Genomic DNA, 24,276 nt, shown 5'->3' with positions numbered 1-24,276 from the left:
CATCTTGCCTATTTTTAGAAGGGAATCTAGGAAGATCTTCTTTCTGTGTTCCCAACAGCCTTGCGAGGTAGAGTGGCTAAGTGAAAGCGTGGCTGTCTGAATTAGGAGTACATTATATTTGGCGGAAAACTTAACTCGGTGAACGGTATGCGTCATGCCAACATACCGTAGTTGCTGCCTCACTTCGCTTTTGTGCTTTGATTATTTTTAATATAAAGAAGCAAAACCAACACGCGAAAAAAATGATTTTTGCCTTTGTCATCTCGTCCTCAGGATATTTGTGCAATTTTTTTTTTAATGCCATAGGGCCTGCAAAAGAGGCATCTTATCTCCCCTAATTAGACACTTTTTTCTCTCAGCATTTTCTTTTATTCTAGGCCACATTTTTTTCAAGGAAAGAAATACATGGCATTTCTGGCTTCAAAGTTTAAGTAATCTTACTCATCCCTAATTTGGAATCAAATTGCATTAATCTCTGATTTTTAATTGTGAGAAAACATGCTTTGGATGGATATTGGTGTAACATAGTAAGTTGTAACTGTTTTGGACGCTACCAGAGAAAACTGAGTTATCTCAGTCAATAAGCATGTAACGCAAATGCAGCTTCTAAGTTTGCTTTCTTCAGAAGTACATTTGAAAGCCTGTAATTTCCCTTAGATACTGATATTGACTAGTTTAAAGAATAGAAATGTATTAGATTTTATTAAAAGACTTATTTTAAAAATTATTTATTTTTATTGCCTATGTTATATTTTTATCAATTATGTCATGGAACAATAGGAAGGCTAAACATTAAAACTATGCAAAGCATTTGAAAACAATATTTCACAAAGTACAATGATGCTAAAAAAGCTCCATCTCTCAAAACCTTAGCCTTATCGTCTGCATGCATATTTATGTACCATTGCTTCTTTGCAACTGCCAGTAAAAGTGTTGCTGGTGCATAAACCACATAAGCTGACATCTCAAGATTTCTGAAGAACACCTTGCTTTCATAGTCTAGGATGAATGTTTTGCTTATATGCTGCATTTTATTGAATGTTTTGCATAATCTTACTACATATTTCCTAGACATGGAGCGAAGAACAGTTCTTCAAGAGCCATGATGGTGCAGTGGTTAGAATGCAGTATTGCAGGCTAACTCTACCCATTGTCAGGAGTTCAGTCCTGACCAGCTCAAGGTTGATTCAGCTTTCCATCCTTCCTAGGTTGGCAAATGAAGACCCAGATTGTTGGAGGCAATATTTGACATTGTAAACCACTCAAGAGTATTGTAGAGCAGTATATAAGTCTTAATTGCTACTGCTATTGTTTCTCAGAAATTACTGAACTACAATTTATACTTCCAAAGTATAAATAACGTATACTTATTTATACTTTAAAATTGTATTTTCAGGATCTGAGGAACAGGTTTCCTCTCTTTGTGTTCCAAGTAAATAAAACTGGGTAATGATGTTGGTTTAACTTTGGAAAATTGAAATTTTAACATTCAGGGTATTTTCTCTCTTTTTAGTTTGCTACTGTTTATAAAGCAAGAGACAAGAACACAAATCAAATTGTTGCTATTAAAAAAGTAAGTCTTATTTTGGCTGTATTTTATATCTCCTCAGATCATCCTTTGTTCTAACCATAATTTAAAATGCAGCAATGTTTTTAGATTTAAACTATCATTTAGTTTATATATTCTGAAGTTGTTTTTCAATACTCCTCCTGATTTTCAAATGTACTTCTTATGGATATGTTGGTAATGTTGGCATCATAAACAATATGAATTTAGTATTATGGACATCAGTTAATAAGGAGGCTTATCGCTATGTGTAAATCAGGCCAACTGATGACCATGATGGATAAATCTAAACATTAGAACTGCATGAAAATATGGATTTGAGAAAGCATAATTAAAAATGTTGGCTTACTTGTATATGAAGTTTTCTTAACCATAGCTTGATATGGTATCTTAACTGAGCCAATTTTGTTCACTTCTTAGTGATTGTAATATTACAGTAAATATGTATAAAGTAGAATGAAACTTTAGATCTGTGATTTTCAAATTGTTTCTGAAGAACTGTAGTATTCCTTGAGAGCTTACCAAAAAAAATTGAGAGAAATCATTGACAATAGCAGGCAGTGTTTCCTGAAATTATTTTCCCACTACCACTGATTTTCTGCTGTAATTTTCAGATAAAAAAGTATTTAGTGTGTTCTAGGCTACACTATGAGTTCAAAGGAAGCAGTATTTAGATACAGCAAGTCTGACCAATACCTTATGTACATAAAAGGAATATATTTGAAAAAAACAAAAATTCTCCTTAGAAGATAATGGATTCCTCTGCAAACATAAATTGGAAAAATCATTTAATTAAAGTAAAAAAGAAATCACTACAAAAATAGCCTGTTTCTTGTATATCAAAACATAAAAATTCGTCTTATTTTCCTGAAAATTAAGAGTTTTTCTCAAATTTATTTAATTTATAATTTATCTTAAATGTGCTATAAATAATGAAGTAATGAGGAAAGATTTTTTTTCCCTAAACTGCAGTCTTGAAACCAACAGACATTAATCTTCTGTTAATTTTTTTTAGCCTGCTGATTCTCACCTGGAATGAAATTAACAAAGCAATCGTGTTATTTGAGACTGATGTAATCTGTAGTACTCATTCCTGTCTCCCAGTATCTATACTCTGCTAGATAGTCATTCAACATTAACTCTTTTATGATATTAAAATTAGGACAATAAGTTTATGGAGGTAGTCAGTAGCCAATATAGATAGATATAGATATATTGTCTTTGAATTGACACTGCAGCAATGAAGTTTCTTTACTGGTGCATTGATGATAACTAGTAGACAGTGTCTTATCACTGGATCCCATTCTGGCATTAAAGTCTCCTCCAATTATTACATAAGCAGTAGGGAAGTTTTAGTCTTCAAAGTAGTTTTTTAGTTTGTCATAATTACTTTTAAATGAAGAATTGGACCATAGGGATGGTAGATAAACATTATTAACTAAGACTCTTTGGATCCCTGAATTTAAATTTAAATTTGGCATATGAATCATGACTTTCACTATGCATAAGTGTAAACTATGTATAGACTTTCTTGGTTGTTAATGGTATTTGTGAATACAATTAATCTCAATATATAGATCCATAGGTTTTTTTATATCATGCCTTCTAAACAGATTCCTGGTTTATTGTAACATCTAATTAAGTTTGGCAAACTGTGTAATTCTACAAAACATAAGCACCAAACACTTGAAATATTTGAAGTAATAAAATATAGTAGCTATGTATAGTTTTTATGTATAAGTAAACATGTATATTTATTTATATGCATAGGATATAGTTATTTGTCTTTTAAAGCTGTTATTGAATTATTGCAATTTCTGACCTGCATATGTTAAAAAGAAATATTCTGTATTCTAGATAAAACTTGGACATAGATCAGAAGCTAAAGATGGTAAGTATCTGAAATATCTAATTTAAAAAACACTGCTTGGTTAGGTAGTTTCTGAAAGATGAAATAAGGGACTCTCAGCAGTTCAAAATATGTATCAAAACTATATCATAAAACATCCCCAATAAAGCAGAGAAAATAAAACAATAAACCAATCCTGACAAATTTAAAATTCTTGGTGTCAACTCCTATCACAAAATTCTGAGAGAATCTCTGTTTTAATTGCTTCTGGAAAGCCAACAATATAGGATTGATCTAATTTCTAAGGGGAGGCAATTCCAAAATACAGCAATACTGACAAAAAAAAATATGCATTTGCAATCCTCTAATCCAGAGGTCCCCAACCTATTGGGCACCGGGGACCGGTGCCATGGATAAACAATTTTTCATGGACCAGAGGGTGTGGTTTTGATACTGACTGCATTCTGAGGATGGAACTTTGCTTGTTTGTGCAGCTTGCTTGCTGGCAAGCTGTAGACTAGTGCCGGTCCAGAGACCGGGAGTTGAGGATCCCTGCTCTAATCCTTTCACTACATGAAAGTGGGGAATCACCATCAGTTTCTCCTGGGATATCTGTATTGAGAAAAACCAGGTGGCTACCAGAAACCTTTTGGATACATAAATAGAGTAGACTATCCAAAACGTTTGTTTGCTCTGCAGGATTTTTAGTAGCTGCCATATCATCTGGACCAGAAAGGGATCTGATCGCAACAAAGGGCAGGTTTAATTTCCTTCCGTATCCAAATCATAATATCTACTCAGACAAAACAAGCCCAACTGCTTGTATGTTATGACAAATTACATGGGACAAGCCCATACTTGCCACAGAGGCTATGAGCTCCCAAACTCTTTCCTAACACCTCTAAGACTTCAGTGGAAATTGTAGTCACCCAACACCAAAAACTGAGCAGATTTTAACACCAGCCTTGATACCAGATCAAATAGATAGATACCCAAAACCTAGGAGTGAGAAATCTCTTGACTGCTTGACTTTGTTGCCTTTGCCCATCCAGGTGTCAGTAATATACAGTATACTGCATTCACATAAACATCTACAAAGAATTTGTAAAGAGTAAGAACTTAATAAACGTGGACCTCAGATGACATCAACAAAATTATTTAAGTTGATCACCTGATACACAAGCAGGTTGAATGAACAACATGGCCTTTGAAATTAATCTTAAAGATTTACTGCATATTAAGGGCAGCTGATATCTGAAGCAGATTACTTCAGGCTGTTTGCATGCTGTTGAGTTTGCAATTATTAAGGAGTTAGTGCAGTGATATTGTGGATACAGATAATACAGGCTCATGTAATTACTGTACTCTGATTAATGATAATTAGGAAATTTAAGATTTTAAAGTGTATCAGTATAGATATGGGCACCTAATTTACTACCCCATAGAAAATAAGCTCTTATCTTATTCCCCTTTTCCCCCATTACAATCTACTATAGAAACAATGAATTTTGGAGGAAATGTGACATCATAGAATATATGCATAGGGACCTAGCCTTTTCTAGAAACAGTCTTTCCCTCATCACTCAGAATATAGAGAATGTAAAATATAATTCTATTCTTTTTTTTCTGTAATATTTGAGTGAATCTCGGATATAAGTGGAAATGTTTAAGAGTGCTGTGTTTGTGTAAATTTTATGAGGAAAGTTCATGCTGTACTTAATGTGTTCATCGTTAAACTGCTTTAAGATGCTATTAAACTAGTTCCTGTAATTCACCATTGTATATGAAGATAGGAAATGGTAGGAATCTCTCTGAAACTTGCTTTCTTTTTAATTGGAAATTCTAGTATTAAATCAGAAACATAAGCAATTCCTGTACAACTCTTACTTGGGGAATTTTCTTCTAAGGTCTTCTAAGATTCAGAACAGGAGTCTGGTCCTTCTAAGAGGGCTGATCACTTCAAATAGATTCTGGATTTCTAGAGTTGAAGCATATGGGCATAGCACTATTACAAATGTGAACCTAAATCATTAAGATAGAAGTATCAGCATTGAGCACTCCTTATCAATGCAGTCTTTGAAACGCCAAGGTACCTCAAAGTCTTTTAATTTTTTGTTCTTTCAAATAAGGTATAAATAGAACAGCGCTTAGAGAAATAAAACTGCTGCAGGAGCTTAGCCATCCAAATATTATTGGAGTAAGTATGAAGTATTATATAAAAAAATCTTTGTTATGTTGTTACCTTGCTGTCAATATAATTGGCTAGAACTTGCTACTTCTATGTAAGAATTCCCAGAAAAATCTATCTTCTAAAATTGATAGGAAAAAAATTGACTTGGAAAAGCCATTTGTATATTAGGCTTATTTCATTACATTCTTATATAAGCTATTTACCTATGGCACCTTTCTGTTCACTGAAGTACTCCATGTATATTAGGATGATATGAAAGAGGCAAATGGCATGGTTCAGTTTCAGGTAAATCTTGATTATGTTAAAGTGGGAAGAAACCATATATATTGCAAGAAAAGAATGTAATTTCTAATAGCAATGAACTCCTTGGTTTCAGATATTAAGGACCCTGGTTGTTGGGGGCAATATGCTGACATTGTAAACCATCCAGAGAGTGCTATAAAACACTACGGGGCAGTATATGAGTCTAACTGCTATTGCTATTGCAAAGTGCTATTAATTATGAACCCATGTGCTGAATTTTTGGAGTATGGTTACTTGCTGAGAAAGCCTTTGCTAACTATTATGCTATATTTGAATAGTTTCCCAAAGGAACTCAAGACATTGAAAACATATTCTTCAGTCAAAAAAGTTTTGCAAGCTCCAATCTCTAAATCTCTACATCTACCCCATGTTACAGTATGAATAAGTATATGGCCAGGAACTAGTAACAATATGCAACAGTAATGATCAAAATTAAAAGGAAAACAGTTTGGAGTATGATTCAAAGAATAAAGCTTATTATTTAGAGAACAGTAAAATCTTTAGAATACTGCTTGTTGCATAATGATTACTGTAATGTTTCTCTCTTGCCTCTCTCCCTGCTCCAGAATCTAAAAATTAAGGACAGTCCTAAGTATAGGAAATAGTTTAGAGCTTAGTTTATAGCTTTGCAATGAAACCTGACTGCAGGAATGTGGTTTTAATCTTTTGCCTTGGTTATTTTACTCAGATAAGTAGGACCTTTTGCAGTTGTAAATGTGCTTAGTTATTTCATATTTAGATCAACAGAAATCATTCCTATGACCCAGGGCTTTATTGTCCAGCATTATCTCACCACTATGGTCCTGTTATACAACTTATTAACATTTGCAAGTTAAGCAGGTTAAAGAAAAACAGCTCATCTTCGCTGCTGTAATATATATACAAGGCCTCTTACATTGGTTTATTTCTGCTAACTTTTTGGCTTGAGATAGAATGAATAGAGCTTTTCATCATATTATTGTTTTTGCTATGTGGGATTTAGAAAATTATAACATATTCAAGATGCCAAAGATAAGAGCAAACAGCTGCAAAGATGGAGCAGAAACATTAACTATGTTTTATTTATTGAAGTAGAATGCTAGCACATATTTTAACATTCCTTTCTATAGTCTTTTATTTACGTTGAGCCAGCATACCAAGAAGTCAAAAATGCTGTTTCGAGTTTGTGTATTATTTATTTAAATTTATCCTGCCTTTCAGTATATACATAGTAACAAGGTGGGTTATAGACAACATTAACAAGCATTAATAAAATCATAATAAAATAATGAGATAATTCTATTTAAGAATCAAACACCCTTTCAGATTAGTATTCTACTATTAATATTCCCTACATATGGCAGAACCATCACACTATTTGATATCTTTAAGAAGTTGTCAGACAGTGTAGAAAAGATGTTAGTTTCCTCATTTTAAAAAAAATTCCAGTTAGCACTCCTGGACACAGCAGGTAGCTTCAGGACACCATAGAAAGGTAAAAGTAGCTAGAGCAATCACCTGATAGCTTGGTGTGCCTCCCAGCTAACTAACACTGCTTGTGAATTGACCAAGCAGGAAGAAGACACCGCAGGTTATTTTCCTCAGGATTTCTTTAAACCTGGACCCATTTCCGTTTATGAAACAAGAACTACAAACATCTAGATGTCTTTTTCTTCCAGCTTCTTGATGCATTTGGACATAAATCAAACATCAGTCTAGTGTTTGATTTTATGGAAACTGATCTAGAGGTAAGACTGCTTAAACCATTTTCTACTGGTTTAACTTTGCATGTAGAGGCAAGTTTCACTCTTTATACATACTCATTAATCCTAATCACTCTTTGTGCATAACCAAAGCTCATAGGAAGAAGTCACAAAGTTTCAGGAAGAACTAGATAAAAGAATAGAAAAGTAGAATGTGTCACTTGATTTATTAAATAGTCTAATGAATTGATTTATATCTGAAAATATATCTCATAAGTTTTTTCAGGTATCATTTATTACTTCCTTCAACTTTAACTTGTCATTGAACCCTTTTGAGGTATCTTATATTGCTTTTAAGTCTAAGAAAGTGTCTGTCCCTAATTCTATTTTCTTCTATTAGAGCAGATATGTCAGACTCACAACATCACATGACATCGCGCAATGTATTGGGACAGTTTTGCCATTGCCGGCAATGGGGTGGGCGCAGCTTCCGCGTGATGTGTCCGGCCCATGGGCCAGCAGTTTGACAAACCTGTAATAGAGGAATAGCAGTTTTTATCCTCTAAGTCATATACTAATATTGTGCATTATTCTGAAGGCAAGTAACATAATTGAGTCATACTGCAAAACAACCTATTTGATATAGTCCAAGAAAGTAAGTTCATGAAACAGAGGGCTGAAGATAGTACTGCTTTTATCAAAGAGAGTAAATTGCTTAAGGAGATATTCATTTAAATTAGACCTAAAACATTCTAATGAAGTGTCTCTCAGATAACTTTTTGTCAAATAGAAACTGTGGGTCAGCTTAATCATGTTTGGCAGAGAGCCATAGAAATCAGTGAGACTAAGTTAAGACAAACTGATGCCCTATGATTTAATAATTCTGAACTTTGTAGCTCAGTTCATACCACTTACTAAGCCAAAACCAAGTCACATTATGGTTTAACATAAAGTGAGATACCAACCATTGGAGTTTGTAAACTACAGGGTATAGCTTAGTTATCTTGTGGGAGCACCATCAAGATTTCACAAAAATATATAATCTTTAGTAGCCTTGTCACTCAATAAAGTCACATTACTAATATTATTGAAGAATTCATCTTCTGTAAGTCTGCGGTGAAAAGTATTCATTATTCTGGAAACCATGTTTGCTGTTCCTCATTATTATTGACATGAAGCTTTGTACCATCTGCATTGGTCTGTTCTATATTTGAATACAGACATTTGTGTAAACTTAGTTATTAAGTGGTTGGAGTTTATAAAATAATAAACTCTTTATTATCAAAGTATAACATATATACAGTGAAATTGACTGAGCCTCCCTCTGTGCCCCCCTTCACCACAAACTTGCGTTGACTACAATATATATAAGAGCCGAGGTGGCGCAGCAATTAGAGTGCAGTACTGCAGGCCACTTTAGCTGACTGTGTTCAGCAGGTCAGCAGTTCAAATCTCACCGGCTCAAGGTTGACTCAGCCTTCTATCCTTCCGGGGTAAGTAAAATGAGGACCCAGATTGTTGGGGGCAATGTAAATATATATATACATTGCTTACTGGTGTACACCGCTTAGAGAGTGCTTGCACTTAAAGCGGTATATAAGTCTCATAAATAAATAAATAAATAAATAAATATTGCTTTACAGGTTATAATAAAGGACACTAGTCTTGTTTTGACACCTTCCCACATCAAAGCATATATGCTGATGACACTTCAGGGATTAGAATATTTACACGAACACTGGATACTTCATAGGGTAAGTAAGCCTAGAGACAAAATGAATGGACCTCCAGCCAACAGTGGTCTTCTTTAAACAGGAGTTGGGGGACTAGAATGATGGAACTCTTTGTAAATTCCTTGTCTTGTCCTTAATGAAATCTGAAGTGTTAATATCTAAATAAAATTTCATTTATTTGTCTAAATAATTTACAGTCATGTTGCTATTTTTGTCCTAATAGCGAAATGTAGAAATGGTGATCTTTCTGAATGACACCTCTCACAAAGCCAATACTTTCAAATAATATATCATTTGGATTTATGGTATGTTTTAGTAATTTGCTCAGAATGCTTTCAATGGTGGAAAAACAAATTGTGTCGCCAACACAAAGAGACATAACAGACTGATCATTTGGGTAAAATTATTTGTCTTAACTTTTTTTTTGTTTCTAATAAGTTATGGACCTTCACATATCCTTGGAGACAGAAATAAGCATAAAGTTTAGGTATTATTGTTTCTGTTTGGTTGTGTAATCGTATATGTGTGTAATTGTAAACATCTGCTTCCTATAAACCTATTTCTCATTAAGTACATGTTTTGATAGCTTAACTTATATCTTTTATGAGTGGTAAAAGTTACTCCTTTTCTAAATGTATTTTCATTTGAATATAATATACTCCTATCATTTTTCTCAATCTCTCTTTTCAAGGACCTTAAGCCAAATAATTTGTTGCTGGATGAAAATGGAGTTTTAAAACTAGCTGATTTTGGTTTGGCAAAATCTTTTGGAAGTCCAAACAGAGTTTATACACATCAAGTAGTAACAAGGTAAGAAAGAAAATTTCAGTGCACACAAATAGGCTAATCACTTTGTCTGCTTGTCTAGTGACAACTTAGGGAAGGAGGGAAAATTAAATAAGATGGACACTGGGGCAGAATGGATGGACTAGACCTGGAGTAGAATAAAAAAAGATCTGTGTTCAGCTCTGGAGTTTTTTTTTAGTAATGTTTTACTAATATTTTACAATCCAAAAAACTGTTAGTAACTACTGTTTTTTTCTGAAGCACAAATAAAAAAGCATTTGAAATTTATAGAAAATACTTTTAATGCTTTTTTTGTTTTAGGATTTTCTGAATTCTTTTACAGCATCTTCCTTGAATAAAGACATTGAACACAGACATAATGTTATATCTTTTAATCAGACAAATCTAAGATTACAGCCAGAAAAAAAAATACATCCATAAAGATAGCTTCTTATTCCATTGGCTTGTGATACTGAAAAGCAGTATGGCTGTGACTATTACTTCAATGCCTTATGCTCTTGGTAATCAAAATGTATCTTGAACTGTACCTAAATAAAAATATTAGATAGTTCATATCTTATATACAGCTTCTAATCGCCACTCCATAGACTTGGTTATGTGAAGATGTTTCAGATAATTTTGATGTTTAAAGATGCCGTTAATCCACTTTGGTCCACAAAATATTATAATGCCAGCAAAGTCAAGAGCCATTTTGGTGTTGTGGTTAAAAGCACCACACTAGAACCTGAAGAATGTGAGTTCTAGCCCCACTTTATGCAAGAAACTAATCAAATGACTTTGTATCAATCATTCACTCTCAACCCTAGGAAGAAGGGAATGGTATATCACTTCCAAATATCTTGCCAAAAAAAGTGACTCCAGCAATTACCAGGTGTCAACACTGACTCAAAGGCATGCACATGCACCCACACACAAAATCAGAATAGTAGTTTTAATTAGATTTATATAATAAGACAAGATGCATTAATCCAGTAGACATAATCAAGGTTATGGTTGTTATAATATTTTGAGTGCAATAATGGCTTTTCTTTCATTCAATGAATTAGCCAATGATAGTAGGATACATAGCACCAACTGGACAAAAGAGGAATTTGCTAGTCCAGTGCTAATGAAAAGAAGTGATTTTGAATCATTTTTGACAATGATAAATAATATACACAAGCAGAAGATTCAACATCCCATAATACCCAAGTTTATTCTATATAAATGAGACTAAACAAGAAAAGTAGAAATCTTCATCTCACACAATCTTGTGTGCTTACAAAGACATGCTGGTTGGAGTGTGATTACAGAGAGGGAAGGAGGGAATGCAGCAATTCTCCCTTCCAACTCAGAAAATGTTAAATATTGCTGGAGCGTCAGGACTGAACTGTAATATAGTTAATGGGGGGATCTCTTACTTTGGGGGAAAGGAAAAAGATGATATATATGTAAAGCATTTTAGAAGAACAGACACTGAAGATGTTTCTGGTACTTATTTAGTTTAATACTAAACACTAATTTTCACATTAGCTGAATACAGTAAATTACATAATGGTACATTAATAACAGAGCTTAATTTATAGTATAATATTAAATATATTTTCAGATCCTGGGATAGATGAACATTTTAATCATTATTTCCTCTCCATCTCATCATATATAATGATACTGAATTGGAAGATTAGATTCCCGCCAGATTAATTTTAAACAGTGATTAAGATCTTTTTATAAATTTAAAATTGTTTAAAAGTCAGTTTTTCATAGGTTTGCTGTTATTGTTGTTCAGTTATTTCATCTTTATGTGGGATGTAATTACTTTTTCATATGACTATACCTGGTAGGAAATGGACAACAGTATCTTGGCTTGCAAGATAGTCTCTGCAATAAAGATCCTAGCTTGCAGAAAATAATGTGAGCATGCTGGAAATAAACCTTGTACCAGATTTGATTGTGCCTGTGACATACTGGGTAAAATGCACCAAAAATGACTTCTCCCTAAACTTAGAAAGGTGTTACAGGTAGCACGGGTATAACTGTGACTGATAACTAGATTATACCTTCTCTGTCTTACAAATAATGCTGTGTAAAAGTCTTCAAGAACCAAAGCCATGTTGAATAGTGATGGTGGTAGTCAATATTTATAAGCCCATCTGATTATGCCCATGGCATATGGAAGATTGTGTCTTGAAATGTAAGAAGAATAAATAATACAAAGCATGCATTAATAACTGAAAGAAAGAATAGGTGCATTGTGTTTCAGTGCAGGTAAGAGAAAGAGGATGGATTTAACAAAAGTTGGCTATTCTTGGAGAATGTAGTTAATAATTACATGTAGGATTTAATTATGAATGAAAGACTAAAATATATCTCTAAAAGTATGAATTGGAATAATCTAATCTGTTATATGTATGAAAGTAGGAATCTATAGATTGTTGTTATATTATTATAGTGACATATTCCACTGAACAGTGATAAAAATGAATTTTGTATAAAATCATGCAACATTTTAAATGAATACAAATGAGGAAGAAATTGTTTTGTTAAATTATAAAAAACAAATGGGAGGAGCACGACAGGAAAGTATGGAAAAAACTATTGGTCTATGAGGTGACTTAAAAATGAATTAGAAGGGCAGATGGTGAGAATTAGTTAGAAAACTAATTCTGTTTTGAATATGTGGTTAAGCATAAATGTATTCATATACACTTGGCAAAGAAAGTACAAATCTAAAAATATGATTAATGTGATTGCGTTGAAGTATTGAGAGAATTAGTGAAGAATACAAGGGTGGTGAGTAGTTTTGAATGTGGGAAAGATCATTTTTGGATCTTGGGGGGAAAATGGACATGGAAGGATGTCAGAGCATGCACAGTCTTATTGCGCTGAGGTAACCTAGGAATAAATACAGTAAACAGTGGTTTGTATTAAATGGTTTATATTACAATATCTACAAATATACTAGACACAAAATACATACACGTGGTGATAATTCAGCAAACTCCAATACATAGCAGGAAACGGACAAGAGAGAACACAGCATTAAAAGCTTTCCCTTTTATACTCAGGCTCTTAAAGGGATACACACACCTGCTGAGTCATTCTTATTATTGTATCATCCACCTTACATTGCATTATATCATTACATAAGCTGTTTAGCTATTAAATTATTATCCTGACACTCCTCCCATTTAAAGCTAAACAGCTGTTAACCCAAATGCTTTTACATTTACATTTGCCTGCATTTAAAACAAGGGTGTCAAACTGCCAGCCCACGGGCTGGATGCGTCATGCTGAAACTCTGCTCACCCCAGCTCCGGCAATGGGGAAAAAGTCGTGACATGTCACGTGACATGGCGAGTTTGACACCCCTGATTTAAAACCTAGTCAACATATCAGCTTGAATAATTGAATAATTTTTCTCTGTGTACATTCCTGCCTTATACTGCAGTTAATTATTGTGTCCTTCCATTTATCCTTTTCTCCTTGAGGTAATGATAACATTTCTTGATAATCACGGGGTTCATACATTACGCTATATGCTCTAACCCCACTTGCTGTGAATCGATCAGGAGGTACACCTTTATTACTAAGTTCAGACCTCCTTGGGATCACTTGTTCTTGTGTTTCTGCAACTTCTCTCTTTATCTCAGGTCTATTCTTATCTATCCCTATTATTTCTGACCTGCTGTCCTGTTCGTCCTTCATTAGGTTTTGTGTAGCCTCTCCTTCCTGAGAACTAACGCTACTTGTTGGCATGAACACTTCAGTGTTAGTGTATACCCTGTTCCAATTATTTTGTTCTGCAAAACTAGCAGAACTTTCTTAGTTCCATCTGAAAATCTATATCCTTTGGAACCTGACTCATATACCACAAACCTAAGTTTCCTGGCCTTTTTCTGTCCTTTCCTTCTGGTGCCTTTGGGGATATGCACCTAGGCGTAACTGCCAAATGTCCTTAGATGAGCCAATGAAGGTTTCCTGCCATACAACATTTAATATGGAGTTTCACTGATAGCAACACTCCATACCCTGTTCACTAAATAGTTGGCTGTTTTTATAGCTTCTCCCCAGTATGTGTTACTCATTCCTGCATCTGCCAGCAGTGAGTCTTTATGGTCTGCAATATATACCATTTCTCCTTTCAGCCACTCCATTTTCTGCTGGTGTGTAAGGGTTTGTGCATCTATGCCTTATGCCTAAATTTCTCAGCTACCTTTGGAAATTATCAGACATGAACTCTGTTCCCCTGTCTGTTTGCAACTGGCATACTTTGTGACTATACCTTTTCTCTACACCCTTGTTTAAACAGTTTTGTTCTTTAATAAGTAGCAGAACCCATACCTGGTGTTATTGTTGTTAGTTGCAAAGTCATGTCCGCCCCATCGCGACTCCATAGACAACGTTCCTCCAGGCCTTCCTGTCCTCTACCATCTTCTAATTATGCATCTTTTCCATATAATTATTACTTACCAATAACTTTACTTTCTTCTAAGAACTTTCAGTGCATGTGTTACTTCAGAATTGGCCATTTTTTTTATCTTGGTAATTACAGTTAGGACTCATTCAACCTAATGGTTAATTTAAGCTGAATTAAAACCATGAGGTTTTTTAGAAACTCTGTTTTTGAAGGTTTGATATTAATGGTATTAATTATATTGTTCATTACTTTTTCTTCAACTTTTTTCATATTTTTTTCAAGCTAAGTTTAAGGTACGTATCTGTAGGGAAGGTCTGTCTACTTAAATAAATATTTTCATCCTTTAAAAAGTGAAGAAGTGTGTAGTTTCTCTCTCTCTTTCCATATAGCTTGATTGTGAAAAAGGTATAAAATATCTCATACCATGGTAAGCTTTTAAAGATGTACTAGAATATATTACTCATACATGATTTTTTAAAGATTTGTTGATTACCCACCCATATTTTATTGTTTATATTTGATTTCTTATCTGCATTTCTTCTTTATATTGTTTTAAACTTGTACTTTGAAAAAAAAAATTGACAAGTTTGTACCTTGTCTTCCATATGCCTTTTCAGTGAAGACAATGTAATCTGATTGTTAACCTGTTTTACAGGTGGTATCGAGCACCTGAACTATTGTTTGGAGCTAGAATGTATGGAGTGGGTGTGGATATGTGGGCAGTAGGCTGCATCTTGGCTGAATTGCTTCTAAGGGTAAGAATGGGGGACAGGGCTTGACTGAAAATGCACGACAGATTAAATTTCACTTCTTGCGCCATCATTCAGTCTGTTGGTGTTAACAAAGAAGAGAGAACTAGGGAGAGCCTTGACTGAGAGATTTTCTTAGGTTACAGTTCTGCCCCTAACTCGGATTCCTTTTATCTAACCATTGTCTTGGTAGAGGCTGTTCCTGAAGGTTATTCCTTCTGCCATAACAAATACAAGTATCTTACTTATTTAGCTATATTTATAGATGAGCCCAACCTAACTGACTGTGTAGAGTACAAAGCAGGGCAGAGCGTCCTCATTACTAAAAGAGAAAATCAGTTGTCATACTCATCATAGTGGGGGGAAAAAAAAAGAAAAAACCAAAGCCAGATGAGCCCTGCAAATTATTCCAGGCTCCAGCAGCCCATTGAAATAGAGCTGCTTTGAAGGGAAGGGTCAGTCACACTTCAGAGGGTGAGTAGGGGAGGAAGACTACTCTATAATCATCTTTGGTATCTCCATGAAACCTAAGAAGTTCCTTCTGTTTAGGCTTGCTTTTCTTCAATTGATACTAATAATGGGTGGCATCTGAGCCACATTGGAGTGGGACACTCTGTTTTTCGTTTTGCCAATCCCTTTCTCATGTCCCTCTTGATGAGGCAGTGAACAGATTGCTTGGAGAAGCCTTTTCTCTACTCTTTCATCACTTCAGTCATTCCAGGGTTTCTCTCCATCCTAGTCCTCCCTCTCATCTGTAAGAAATTAAATCATTCTCCAGTCATTGCAAAAAACCAGAATCTTGCAATGTAGAGAATTTATTGCCATGGCTTGAATTTATTGCTCAGAAACCCTGAGACTTGTAAAGCCAAATAATTAAACATTTTGAATGTCAGTATATTCATCTTACTATAGGTTCCATTTTTGCCAGGAGATTCTGATCTGGATCAGCTCACCAAGATTTTTGAAACTCTTGGTACGCCAACAGAGGAGCAATGGCCTGTAAGTTGATTGGCTGAAGAATTAAATTGTATTTATAGATGGGGGACTATCATTCCATGGGTAGCTAAGCTTTTCTTCTTATATTTTTTTTCTTTTCTTCCAATAGGGTATGACAAATCTTCCAGATTATGTTACTTTTAAAAGTTTCCCTGGAATGCATTTTCAGCACATCTTCAGTGCTGCTGGTGATGATTTGTTGGAATTACTGCAAGGCTTATTTCGGTTTGATCCTTGTACTAGGTTCACAGCTACTCAGGTATTTAATTTACCCTATAAATTACTGTTAGTGTATTCAAATATTTTTTGTTGGCAAAATTTGTTGTAAAAAAAAAACCTACATCTTCCATGCCTATTGTACTTTTTGGGCCATTTTCTTGGCAATGAGCTTGTTTCTGATGTTATCGGTAAGTTAATAACATTTCAGTTTGCCTTCTGACAACCAGTTCTCAAGGTACAGGTAAGATGGTAGGAAAAAGGCCAATTTGAATCAGGCTGGTGGCTAAACTGTGATTCAGCCAAAGCAGGACTTCTTCAGCCAAAGTCTAGGGCCGCAAACTCAAGCAATCAGTCAGGTAAAGCAGCTACGCTATGGAGAAGAGAGAGAAGGGAGCAAGGTTTGTGTCTTGCTAATGGAAAGGAGAAGCATGCCTGACCTCTCAGCACTTAGTGGTAAAGCAATTTATCCCTTGGCTCAAGCTGCAGAGAAGAAGAATGGGCACTGAACCAATAACTTCCCTTTCTCTGAGGCCCCACAAGTAGCTAGAGTGCTTGCAACAGAATTTATAATAAGAAGATGCAAGTATCACTGAATTTAGAGACTTATTCCCATATTGTATTTGTAATTGAAAGCATGTGTTTTAAAATCTTGGTTTGGTGTACTTTTTAATCAACACTAGCAAAATGTTTCAGACCTTTTTCTTTTCTTTTCTTTTTTAACAATATTTTATTGAGTTTATATACATAAGGAAAAAATAGGAACAATACGGATACGGTAAGAAAAGGGGATGGGGGGAAGGGAATAGAGGATTTAGGATAAAATAAGGATAGATACAGTCACATATTTTAACAAACAAGCTACTGTCCGGATCATAATAATGAGTAACTATCATACTCAACCATTTTTAAAATAAGCTTAACTACAGCCATATTACTAACAATTAATAATAAATTCATCTGTTTAAATAAACATGAATAATAAAATCTCAAAAAGTCCTGACTATCAAGATTTACAGATAAAAATCACTAAAAATAAAAATGTCATCAACTTTTTTTTTTATTGAAAATTTTTATTTTTTAAAACATACAATCATTTATAAAAATACAATAAAATTTTAAAATAGAGAACCCCCCCCTTACCCTCCCTCCCACCCCCACCCCCCCTCCCTTCACTTCCCAGAGCAGAATACAGGGTTAAGAAAAAAAAAGAAAAAGAAAATTATAATAATTAAAAAAAAGAAAAAAAAGAGAAAGAAAAAAAAATATCATAATTAACCTTTAACTCCATAACTTATAAAACAATTCTCTATAATATTTGATATTCATTCATAAAATAAATAAAACTTTTTAATTCCATATTTTTTCTGAATATAATCTATCCACCTTCCCCATACAGTAATATATCTTTCTTGTGTATGATCCTTTAAATAAGCAGAAATTTTTGCCATTTCTGCAAAACTAGATACTTTAAATATCCATTCTTCTAAAGTAGGCAAAGAATCTTTCTTCCAATATAGACCTACTAGTAACCTTGCTGCAGTTAATAAATTCAACATCAAAGTAGTTTCTTTTTCATTTAAGTCAACAAAAATACCAAGTAAAAATAGTTGAGGAGTAAACTTTATCTTCTTTCTAAAAATCTTTTGAATGTTCCACCAAATCATAATCCAAAAAGCCTTTACTTTTTTACAATTCCACCAAATATGAAAGTATGTCGCATCATTATTGCCACATCTCCAACATTTGGGCTGTATGTTGGAATACATACAAGATAATTTTTTAGGATCTAAATGCCATCTATAAAACATTTTATAAAAATTTTCTCTCAAATTTTGAGCTTGTGTAAATTTAACATTTCTTATCCAAATTATCTCCCATAAATCCAATGAGATCGGCTCCTGTATATTCTGAGCCCATTTAATCATACAATCTTTAACCAATTCTGTTTCCGAATCTAACTCTAATAAAACATTATATATTCTTTTTATATGAGCCGGACCTTGGTTTTTAATCTGAATAACCAATTGTCTATCTTCTAGTGTTATTCCCTCTTTCTTTTTTTTTTTTTTTTTATTGAAAGTTTTATAAATTTTACAAAAAGACAAAAACAATACAAAACAAAAAACAACATATACACAAAAAAAAATAAAAAACTAAACATTACATATAAACCCCCCCCCCATCCCCCACCCCTCACAAACACCCTCCCTTCCCCCCCCCTGAGCTTCCCAGAGCAGAATATAGGCTTAATTAAAAATTAACAAATAAAGATAAAAATTAAATTAAAAAATTTATATTTATATATATATATAAAAATATCTATATATAACATTCTCTATATATAAAAATAAAACTTATGAAAAAACTATGTGATATTTTTTTATACCCAGTCTAAATTGTATAAATTTTATCCATTTATCCCAAACGGCAAGAAACTTCTCTTGCGTTTGTTGCTTTAAGAAAGCCGAAATCTTTGCCATTTCCGCCAAATAGGACACTTTAAGAAACCATTCCTGCAGTGTAGGCAAAGATTCCTTCTTCCAATATTGTCCAACTAACAGCCTCGCGGCTGTAATCAAATTTAACATCAATACAACCTCCTTTGTATCACAATCTGTAACAATGCCCAACAAAAATAATTGCGGAGTAAATTTTACCCTCCTTCTAAAAATTCTCTGGATATTCCACCATATTTTAATCCAAAATGCTTTTATCTCTCTGCATGACCACCAAATATGATAATAGGAAGCATCCGTATAACCACATCTCCAACATTTGGGTTGTACGTCAGGGTACATAAAAGACATTTTTTGTGGATCAAGGTGCCATCTATAAAACATTTTATAAAAATTCTCCCTAAGGTTCTGTGCTTGTGTAAATTTGACATTTCTCACCCAAATGGTTTCCCAGATGTCCAATGAGACTGGGACACCAAAATTCTGCGCCCATTTAATCATACAGTCTTTAATTAATTCCGTTTCTGAGTCCATTTCAACTAATACCCCGTAGATTCTCTTGATGTGGGTTTGTCTTTGATCCTTAACTTGTTTAATAAGATTTCCATCTTCTCTAAGAAAACCCAATTTACAATCCACCTTCCATTTATCTACTAGTTGCCTATATTGGAACCAAGAATAAATAATATTTTCTTGCGCTAAATCTTCCCGTAATCTTAACTGCCAGTTTTGCCCATCCCATCTAAGTAGCTGACTATAAGACACCATATCCATTTTTACACCCCTTTTTATTCCTTCTATCGCATGCCAAGGTATGGCCCATAATGGAACTTTAAAATCACTTTTATAATATTTTCTCCAAGTCCTAAGTAAAGAGATTCTTAAAATATGAGATTTAAAGACCCAATCCATTTTTTTATTAAATATTAAATAGGCATGCCACCCATAAAGTAAATCCCATCCCTCTAAATGAAGTATCTCAGGATTTGTCAAATTTACCCAATCACTAATTAGTGTTAAAACCACCGCATCGTAATATAATTTCAAATTTGGTACCTTGAGTCCACCCCTCTCACGGAAGTCTTGCATAATTTTAAACTTAACCCTTGGCTTTTTCCCTGCCCAAATAAATTTATTAAGACCCTTCTGCCACTCACTTAAGTTAATCTCATTTTTCAAAATCGGTAACATTTGAAACAAAAAAAGAAACTTGGGTAGAATATTCATTTTTATCACTGCAATTCTTCCCATGAGGGATAATTGCAACTTCTCCCAATTCTTCAAGTCCTTCTGTACCCTGACCCACAACCTTTCATAGTTGTTTTTAAATAATTTTACATTAGAAACAGACAACATCACCCCCAAATATTTTACCTTATTAACAATCTCAAAACCCGTCAAGTTAGCCAAAATCTGCTTCTCCTGACTAGACATATTTTTAGGTAAAATTTTAGTCTTATTTACATTAATCTTAAAACCCGAAACCAAACCATAATGATGAATCAACTGTAATAAGTTTACTACAGAGTGATCAGGTTGCGACAAAGTAACAACCAAGTCGTCCGCAAAAGCTCTCAACTTATATTCTTTTTTGTTAACTTCTATTCCTTTAATTTCCTGAGACTCTCGAATTTTAATCAATAATATTTCCAATGTTAAAACAAACAACAATGGCGATAAAGGGCACCCCTGTCTAGTACCTTTCTCTATTGTAAAAACCTCCGACAAACCTCCATTAACAATAAGTTGTGCCGTTTGTTTTTGATATATTACCGTAAGGGCGTTATTCCCTCTTTCTTGTCTACAGTCCATCTATCCATTATTTGTAAATATTGAAACCATGACTGTAGAATATTTTGCTGCCTTAATACATCTAGGGATTTCAAATGCCAATTCGAACCAGAACAAATTAACAATTCTTTATATGAAATTTTATCAAAATTTGTCCCCTTAGAGGTTCCCTCAATTGCATGTCTGGGAATCCCCCAGATAGGTATTTTATAATTTAATCTATAATAATACTTCTTCCAAACACGAAGTAAGGCATTCCTCAAAATATGTGATTTAAAAGTCCGATCAACTTTCTTATTAAAAATTAAATATGCATGCCAACCATATATTAAATCCCAACCTTCCAAAAAAAGAATATCCATATTTGTTAAATTAAGCCAATCACTTAACCAAGTTAGGGCGGCTGCATCATAATATAATTTCAAATTGGGTGCCTTAAGTCCCCCTCTTTCTCGAGCATCCTGTAATATCTTAAATTTAACCCTTGGTTTCTTCCCGGCCCATATAAAATTATTGATACCCTTTTGCCATTCCTCCACCTCCATTTTTTGCCTCTTTTTTAAGAATAGGTATCATCTGAAACAAAAAAAGAAACTTTGGTAGAACATTCATTTTTACAGCTGAAATTCTCCCCAACAATGACAATTGCAATTTTTTCCAATCTATTAAATCCTTTTGGACTTTTGCCCATAGTGGTTCATAATTGTTCTTGTACAATTTTCCATTTGAAGCAGTTAGATATACTCCCAAGTATTTAACCTTTTTTACCATCTGAAAACCTGTGGCTTTAATCAAACTTTCCCTTTCTTTAACTGACATATTCTTAGATAATATCTTAGTCTTATAATTATTAACTTTAAAACCAGAAACATTCCCATACTGTGTTATAAGTTCTAATAAACCATCAATCGCCTGATTCGGCTGTTCCAAAATTAAAACCAAATCATCCGCAAATGCCCGCAATTTATACTCATTCTTCCTTATCTTTACACCCTTAACTAACTTCGATTCCCGAATCTGAATCAATAAAATTTCCAATGTTAAAACAAATAACAATGGGGATAATGGACATCCTTGTCTTGTCCCTTTTTGAATATTGAAATTCTCAGTCAATCCCCCATTTACAACAATTTGTGCAGATTGCTGCTGATATATAGCTTTAAGTGCATGTAAAAAATTATCCCCAAAATTCATTTTCTCTACCAAAGAAAATAAAAATTGCCAGTCCAATTGATCAAAAGCTTTTTCAGCGTCCAAAAAGATAAAAGCCACAGGAATCTGATTATTCTTATCCAAGTACTCAATTAAGTTAATAATTTGTCTAACATTATGTTTCATATATCTCCCTGTTATAAATCCTGCTTGATCACTATGAATCAAGTCTTTCATAACCTGCATTAATCTATTTGCCAAAATTTTTGTAAAGATCTTATAATCAACATTCAATAATGAAATTGGCCTATAATTCTTAGGCTCTGTAAGATCCTGATCTTCCTTCGGAATCAGTGATATAAAAGCTCTTTTCCAAGAAGGAGGAACTTGCATACCCAACAAAATACTATTAAAGAGTTCCTTTAGTGGCTCTATCATTTCTTCAGATAAAATCTTATAATACCTAGAAGTCAGTCCATCTGTTCCAGGAGACTTTCCAACCTTTAACTGCTTAATAGCTAAGCCAATTTCCTCCACAGTAATTAAACTATTCATCCCATTTTGTTGTTCCTCTGAAAGTCTAGGAAAATGTACTGATTGTAAATCAACTTATTAATTAAAACTCAGTTAAAAATTAATCATCTATTCTAAAATATTAAGTCCTTTTCAGATTCTAACGTGTCTCTAACCATTGATAACATTTTTCCCAAGTTATAAAATAAACTGAGTCATCTTTTTCTTTCATCTCCAATGTTAATCTATCCATTTCTGCACACTCTAAGATTTTAGTAATTATAGCCTGGTCAGTTGGTAGATTCTCATTTTTCCAAAATTGGACAAATACTATCCTCACGGCTGTTAAAACATGCAGTATCAAATAATCATTCTTTTTATCATAATTAGGTCTTGATATTCCTAACAAAAATAATTCTGGTTTAAATTCTATCTGTATTTTCATCATCTTTTCCAACCATCTATGAATCTTAGACCAATATTTCTTAGCATTAGGACATATCCACCAGGCATGGTAATAAGTACCTGGCTGTTTACATTTCCAGCAAGTATCCGAAACATTTTTAAACATTTTTGCTAAGTGAACTGGTGTCATATGCCATCTGTAAAACCTCTTATATAAATTTTCTTTATATGCTACCACTTTTGTAAGCTTGATATTTTTATCCCAAAGTTTTTGCCAGTCTTCCAAATCTATAGAATATCCAAAGTTCTTTGCCCATACTATCATTGTTTCTTTTACTTGTTCTTCTTTCATCTTCCAATTTAAAAGAAATTTATAAAGTTTCTTAATCAAATTCTCATCTGTTTTTAACAAAATTTTATCTAATGGAGTCTGTTCTTTATAAAATCCTGTTGGTTTTATATCTTTTTCGTATCTTGTTTGGATTTGCAAATAGGACCACCATGTTTCAGATCTTTTTCTTAAACCCCTTCTTGAGAACCCCGTATGAACAAATGTTTCCAGATAGATCTACCTTTATTTTATTTTATTTTATTGAAGATTGGGAACATCTAGTTATGTGCTGCAGCTGTTCTTGTGGTCTTCATTTTTTCTCAGGTCACACCAAAAGTTTTTCCTGGCATAGATACTTAGAAATGTATTTCAGTCCTATAGGTCCAAACAGAAAATATGAGGTGTAAAATTGCAAGTGGAATGGGATGTTTAGGCACCAACCCTTGGCTATACCTCCTTCGCCCCAGCCGCTCGCCTCAGCCAATTTACAGCCAGCCTTCCTCCTCTCCTGGTCCCCCCACAGCCATTCTCCACGGCTAATGGCCTCCTGATACTCTGGAGTCACCCAGTTGGTCAGAAAGCTCAGCCCCTTTTTAAAAAACTTGCAGAGCAGCTCCGGCGCTTTTTTTAAAATAAAAAATGCATTGCACACTGCCCATCCTACAGCCCTGCGATTGCCCATTGCCAATTGCACGCTGCCCCGCAGCACCATTGCTTCTGCCTGCCACCTGGTTGACTGGGGGCTATTTGTTCCATATAGCAAAATGCCTGGATCAAATGGTATCTGGGTGCAGGACCAGGGGCGCAGGGACAGGGGCCATTGGCTGTGGAGAATGGCCAGGGGAGGACCAGCGGAGGAGGAAAACTGGCTGTAAATCAGCTGAGGTGGGTGGCTGGGGTCAAAGGGGGCACGGCCAAGGACTGGTGCATAAAATCCTAGTCCCACTGAGTGTGCAAGCCTTCTCTACAGGTCTTTCTCGATTTACAACCATTCATTTAGTGACTGTTCAAAGTTACAATGGCACTGAAAAAAGTGACTTATGACCATTTTTCACACAACTATTGCAGCATCCCCATAGTCACATGATCAAAACTCAGATGCTTGGCAATTGACTCTTATTTCTGACCATTGT

The 24,276-nt window shown here is 34.1% G+C and overlaps 1 protein-coding gene across 3 annotated transcripts in view; it reads left to right on the top strand.

Annotated features, from left to right (window-relative positions):
• CDK7 (cyclin dependent kinase 7) overlaps positions 1-24,276 on the top strand; it is a 29,679-nt gene that overhangs the window by 2,055 nt on the left and 3,348 nt on the right. Inside the window, exons 2-10 of one of the 3 annotated variants that reach the window (XM_039333715.1) lie at positions 1,514-1,573; positions 3,425-3,458; positions 5,546-5,613; positions 7,569-7,637; positions 9,236-9,346; positions 10,017-10,135; positions 15,187-15,286; positions 16,193-16,279; positions 16,386-16,535. In XM_039333715.1, the coding sequence (XP_039189649.1) occupies positions 1,514-1,573; positions 3,425-3,458; positions 5,546-5,613; positions 7,569-7,637; positions 9,236-9,346; positions 10,017-10,135; positions 15,187-15,286; positions 16,193-16,279; positions 16,386-16,535 (798 nt within the window). Of the gene's footprint in view, positions 1-1,513; positions 1,574-3,424; positions 3,459-5,545; positions 5,614-7,461; positions 7,638-9,235; positions 9,347-10,016; positions 10,136-15,186; positions 15,287-16,192; positions 16,280-16,385; positions 16,536-24,276 lie in introns of those variants that run through there. The other 2 variants (XM_039333716.1, XM_039333717.1) reach the window with 2 other exon arrangements.

The sequence above is a fragment of the Crotalus tigris genome, unplaced genomic scaffold (assembly GCF_016545835.1).
Source record: "Crotalus tigris isolate CLP2741 ecotype Arizona unplaced genomic scaffold, ASM1654583v1 scf7180000024506.7606697, whole genome shotgun sequence".
In the NCBI taxonomy this organism is placed as follows: domain Eukaryota; kingdom Metazoa; phylum Chordata; class Lepidosauria; order Squamata; family Viperidae; genus Crotalus; species Crotalus tigris.
The sequence above is the reverse complement of the archived record's forward strand: the minus strand, read 5'-3'. Positions and strand labels throughout refer to the sequence as shown.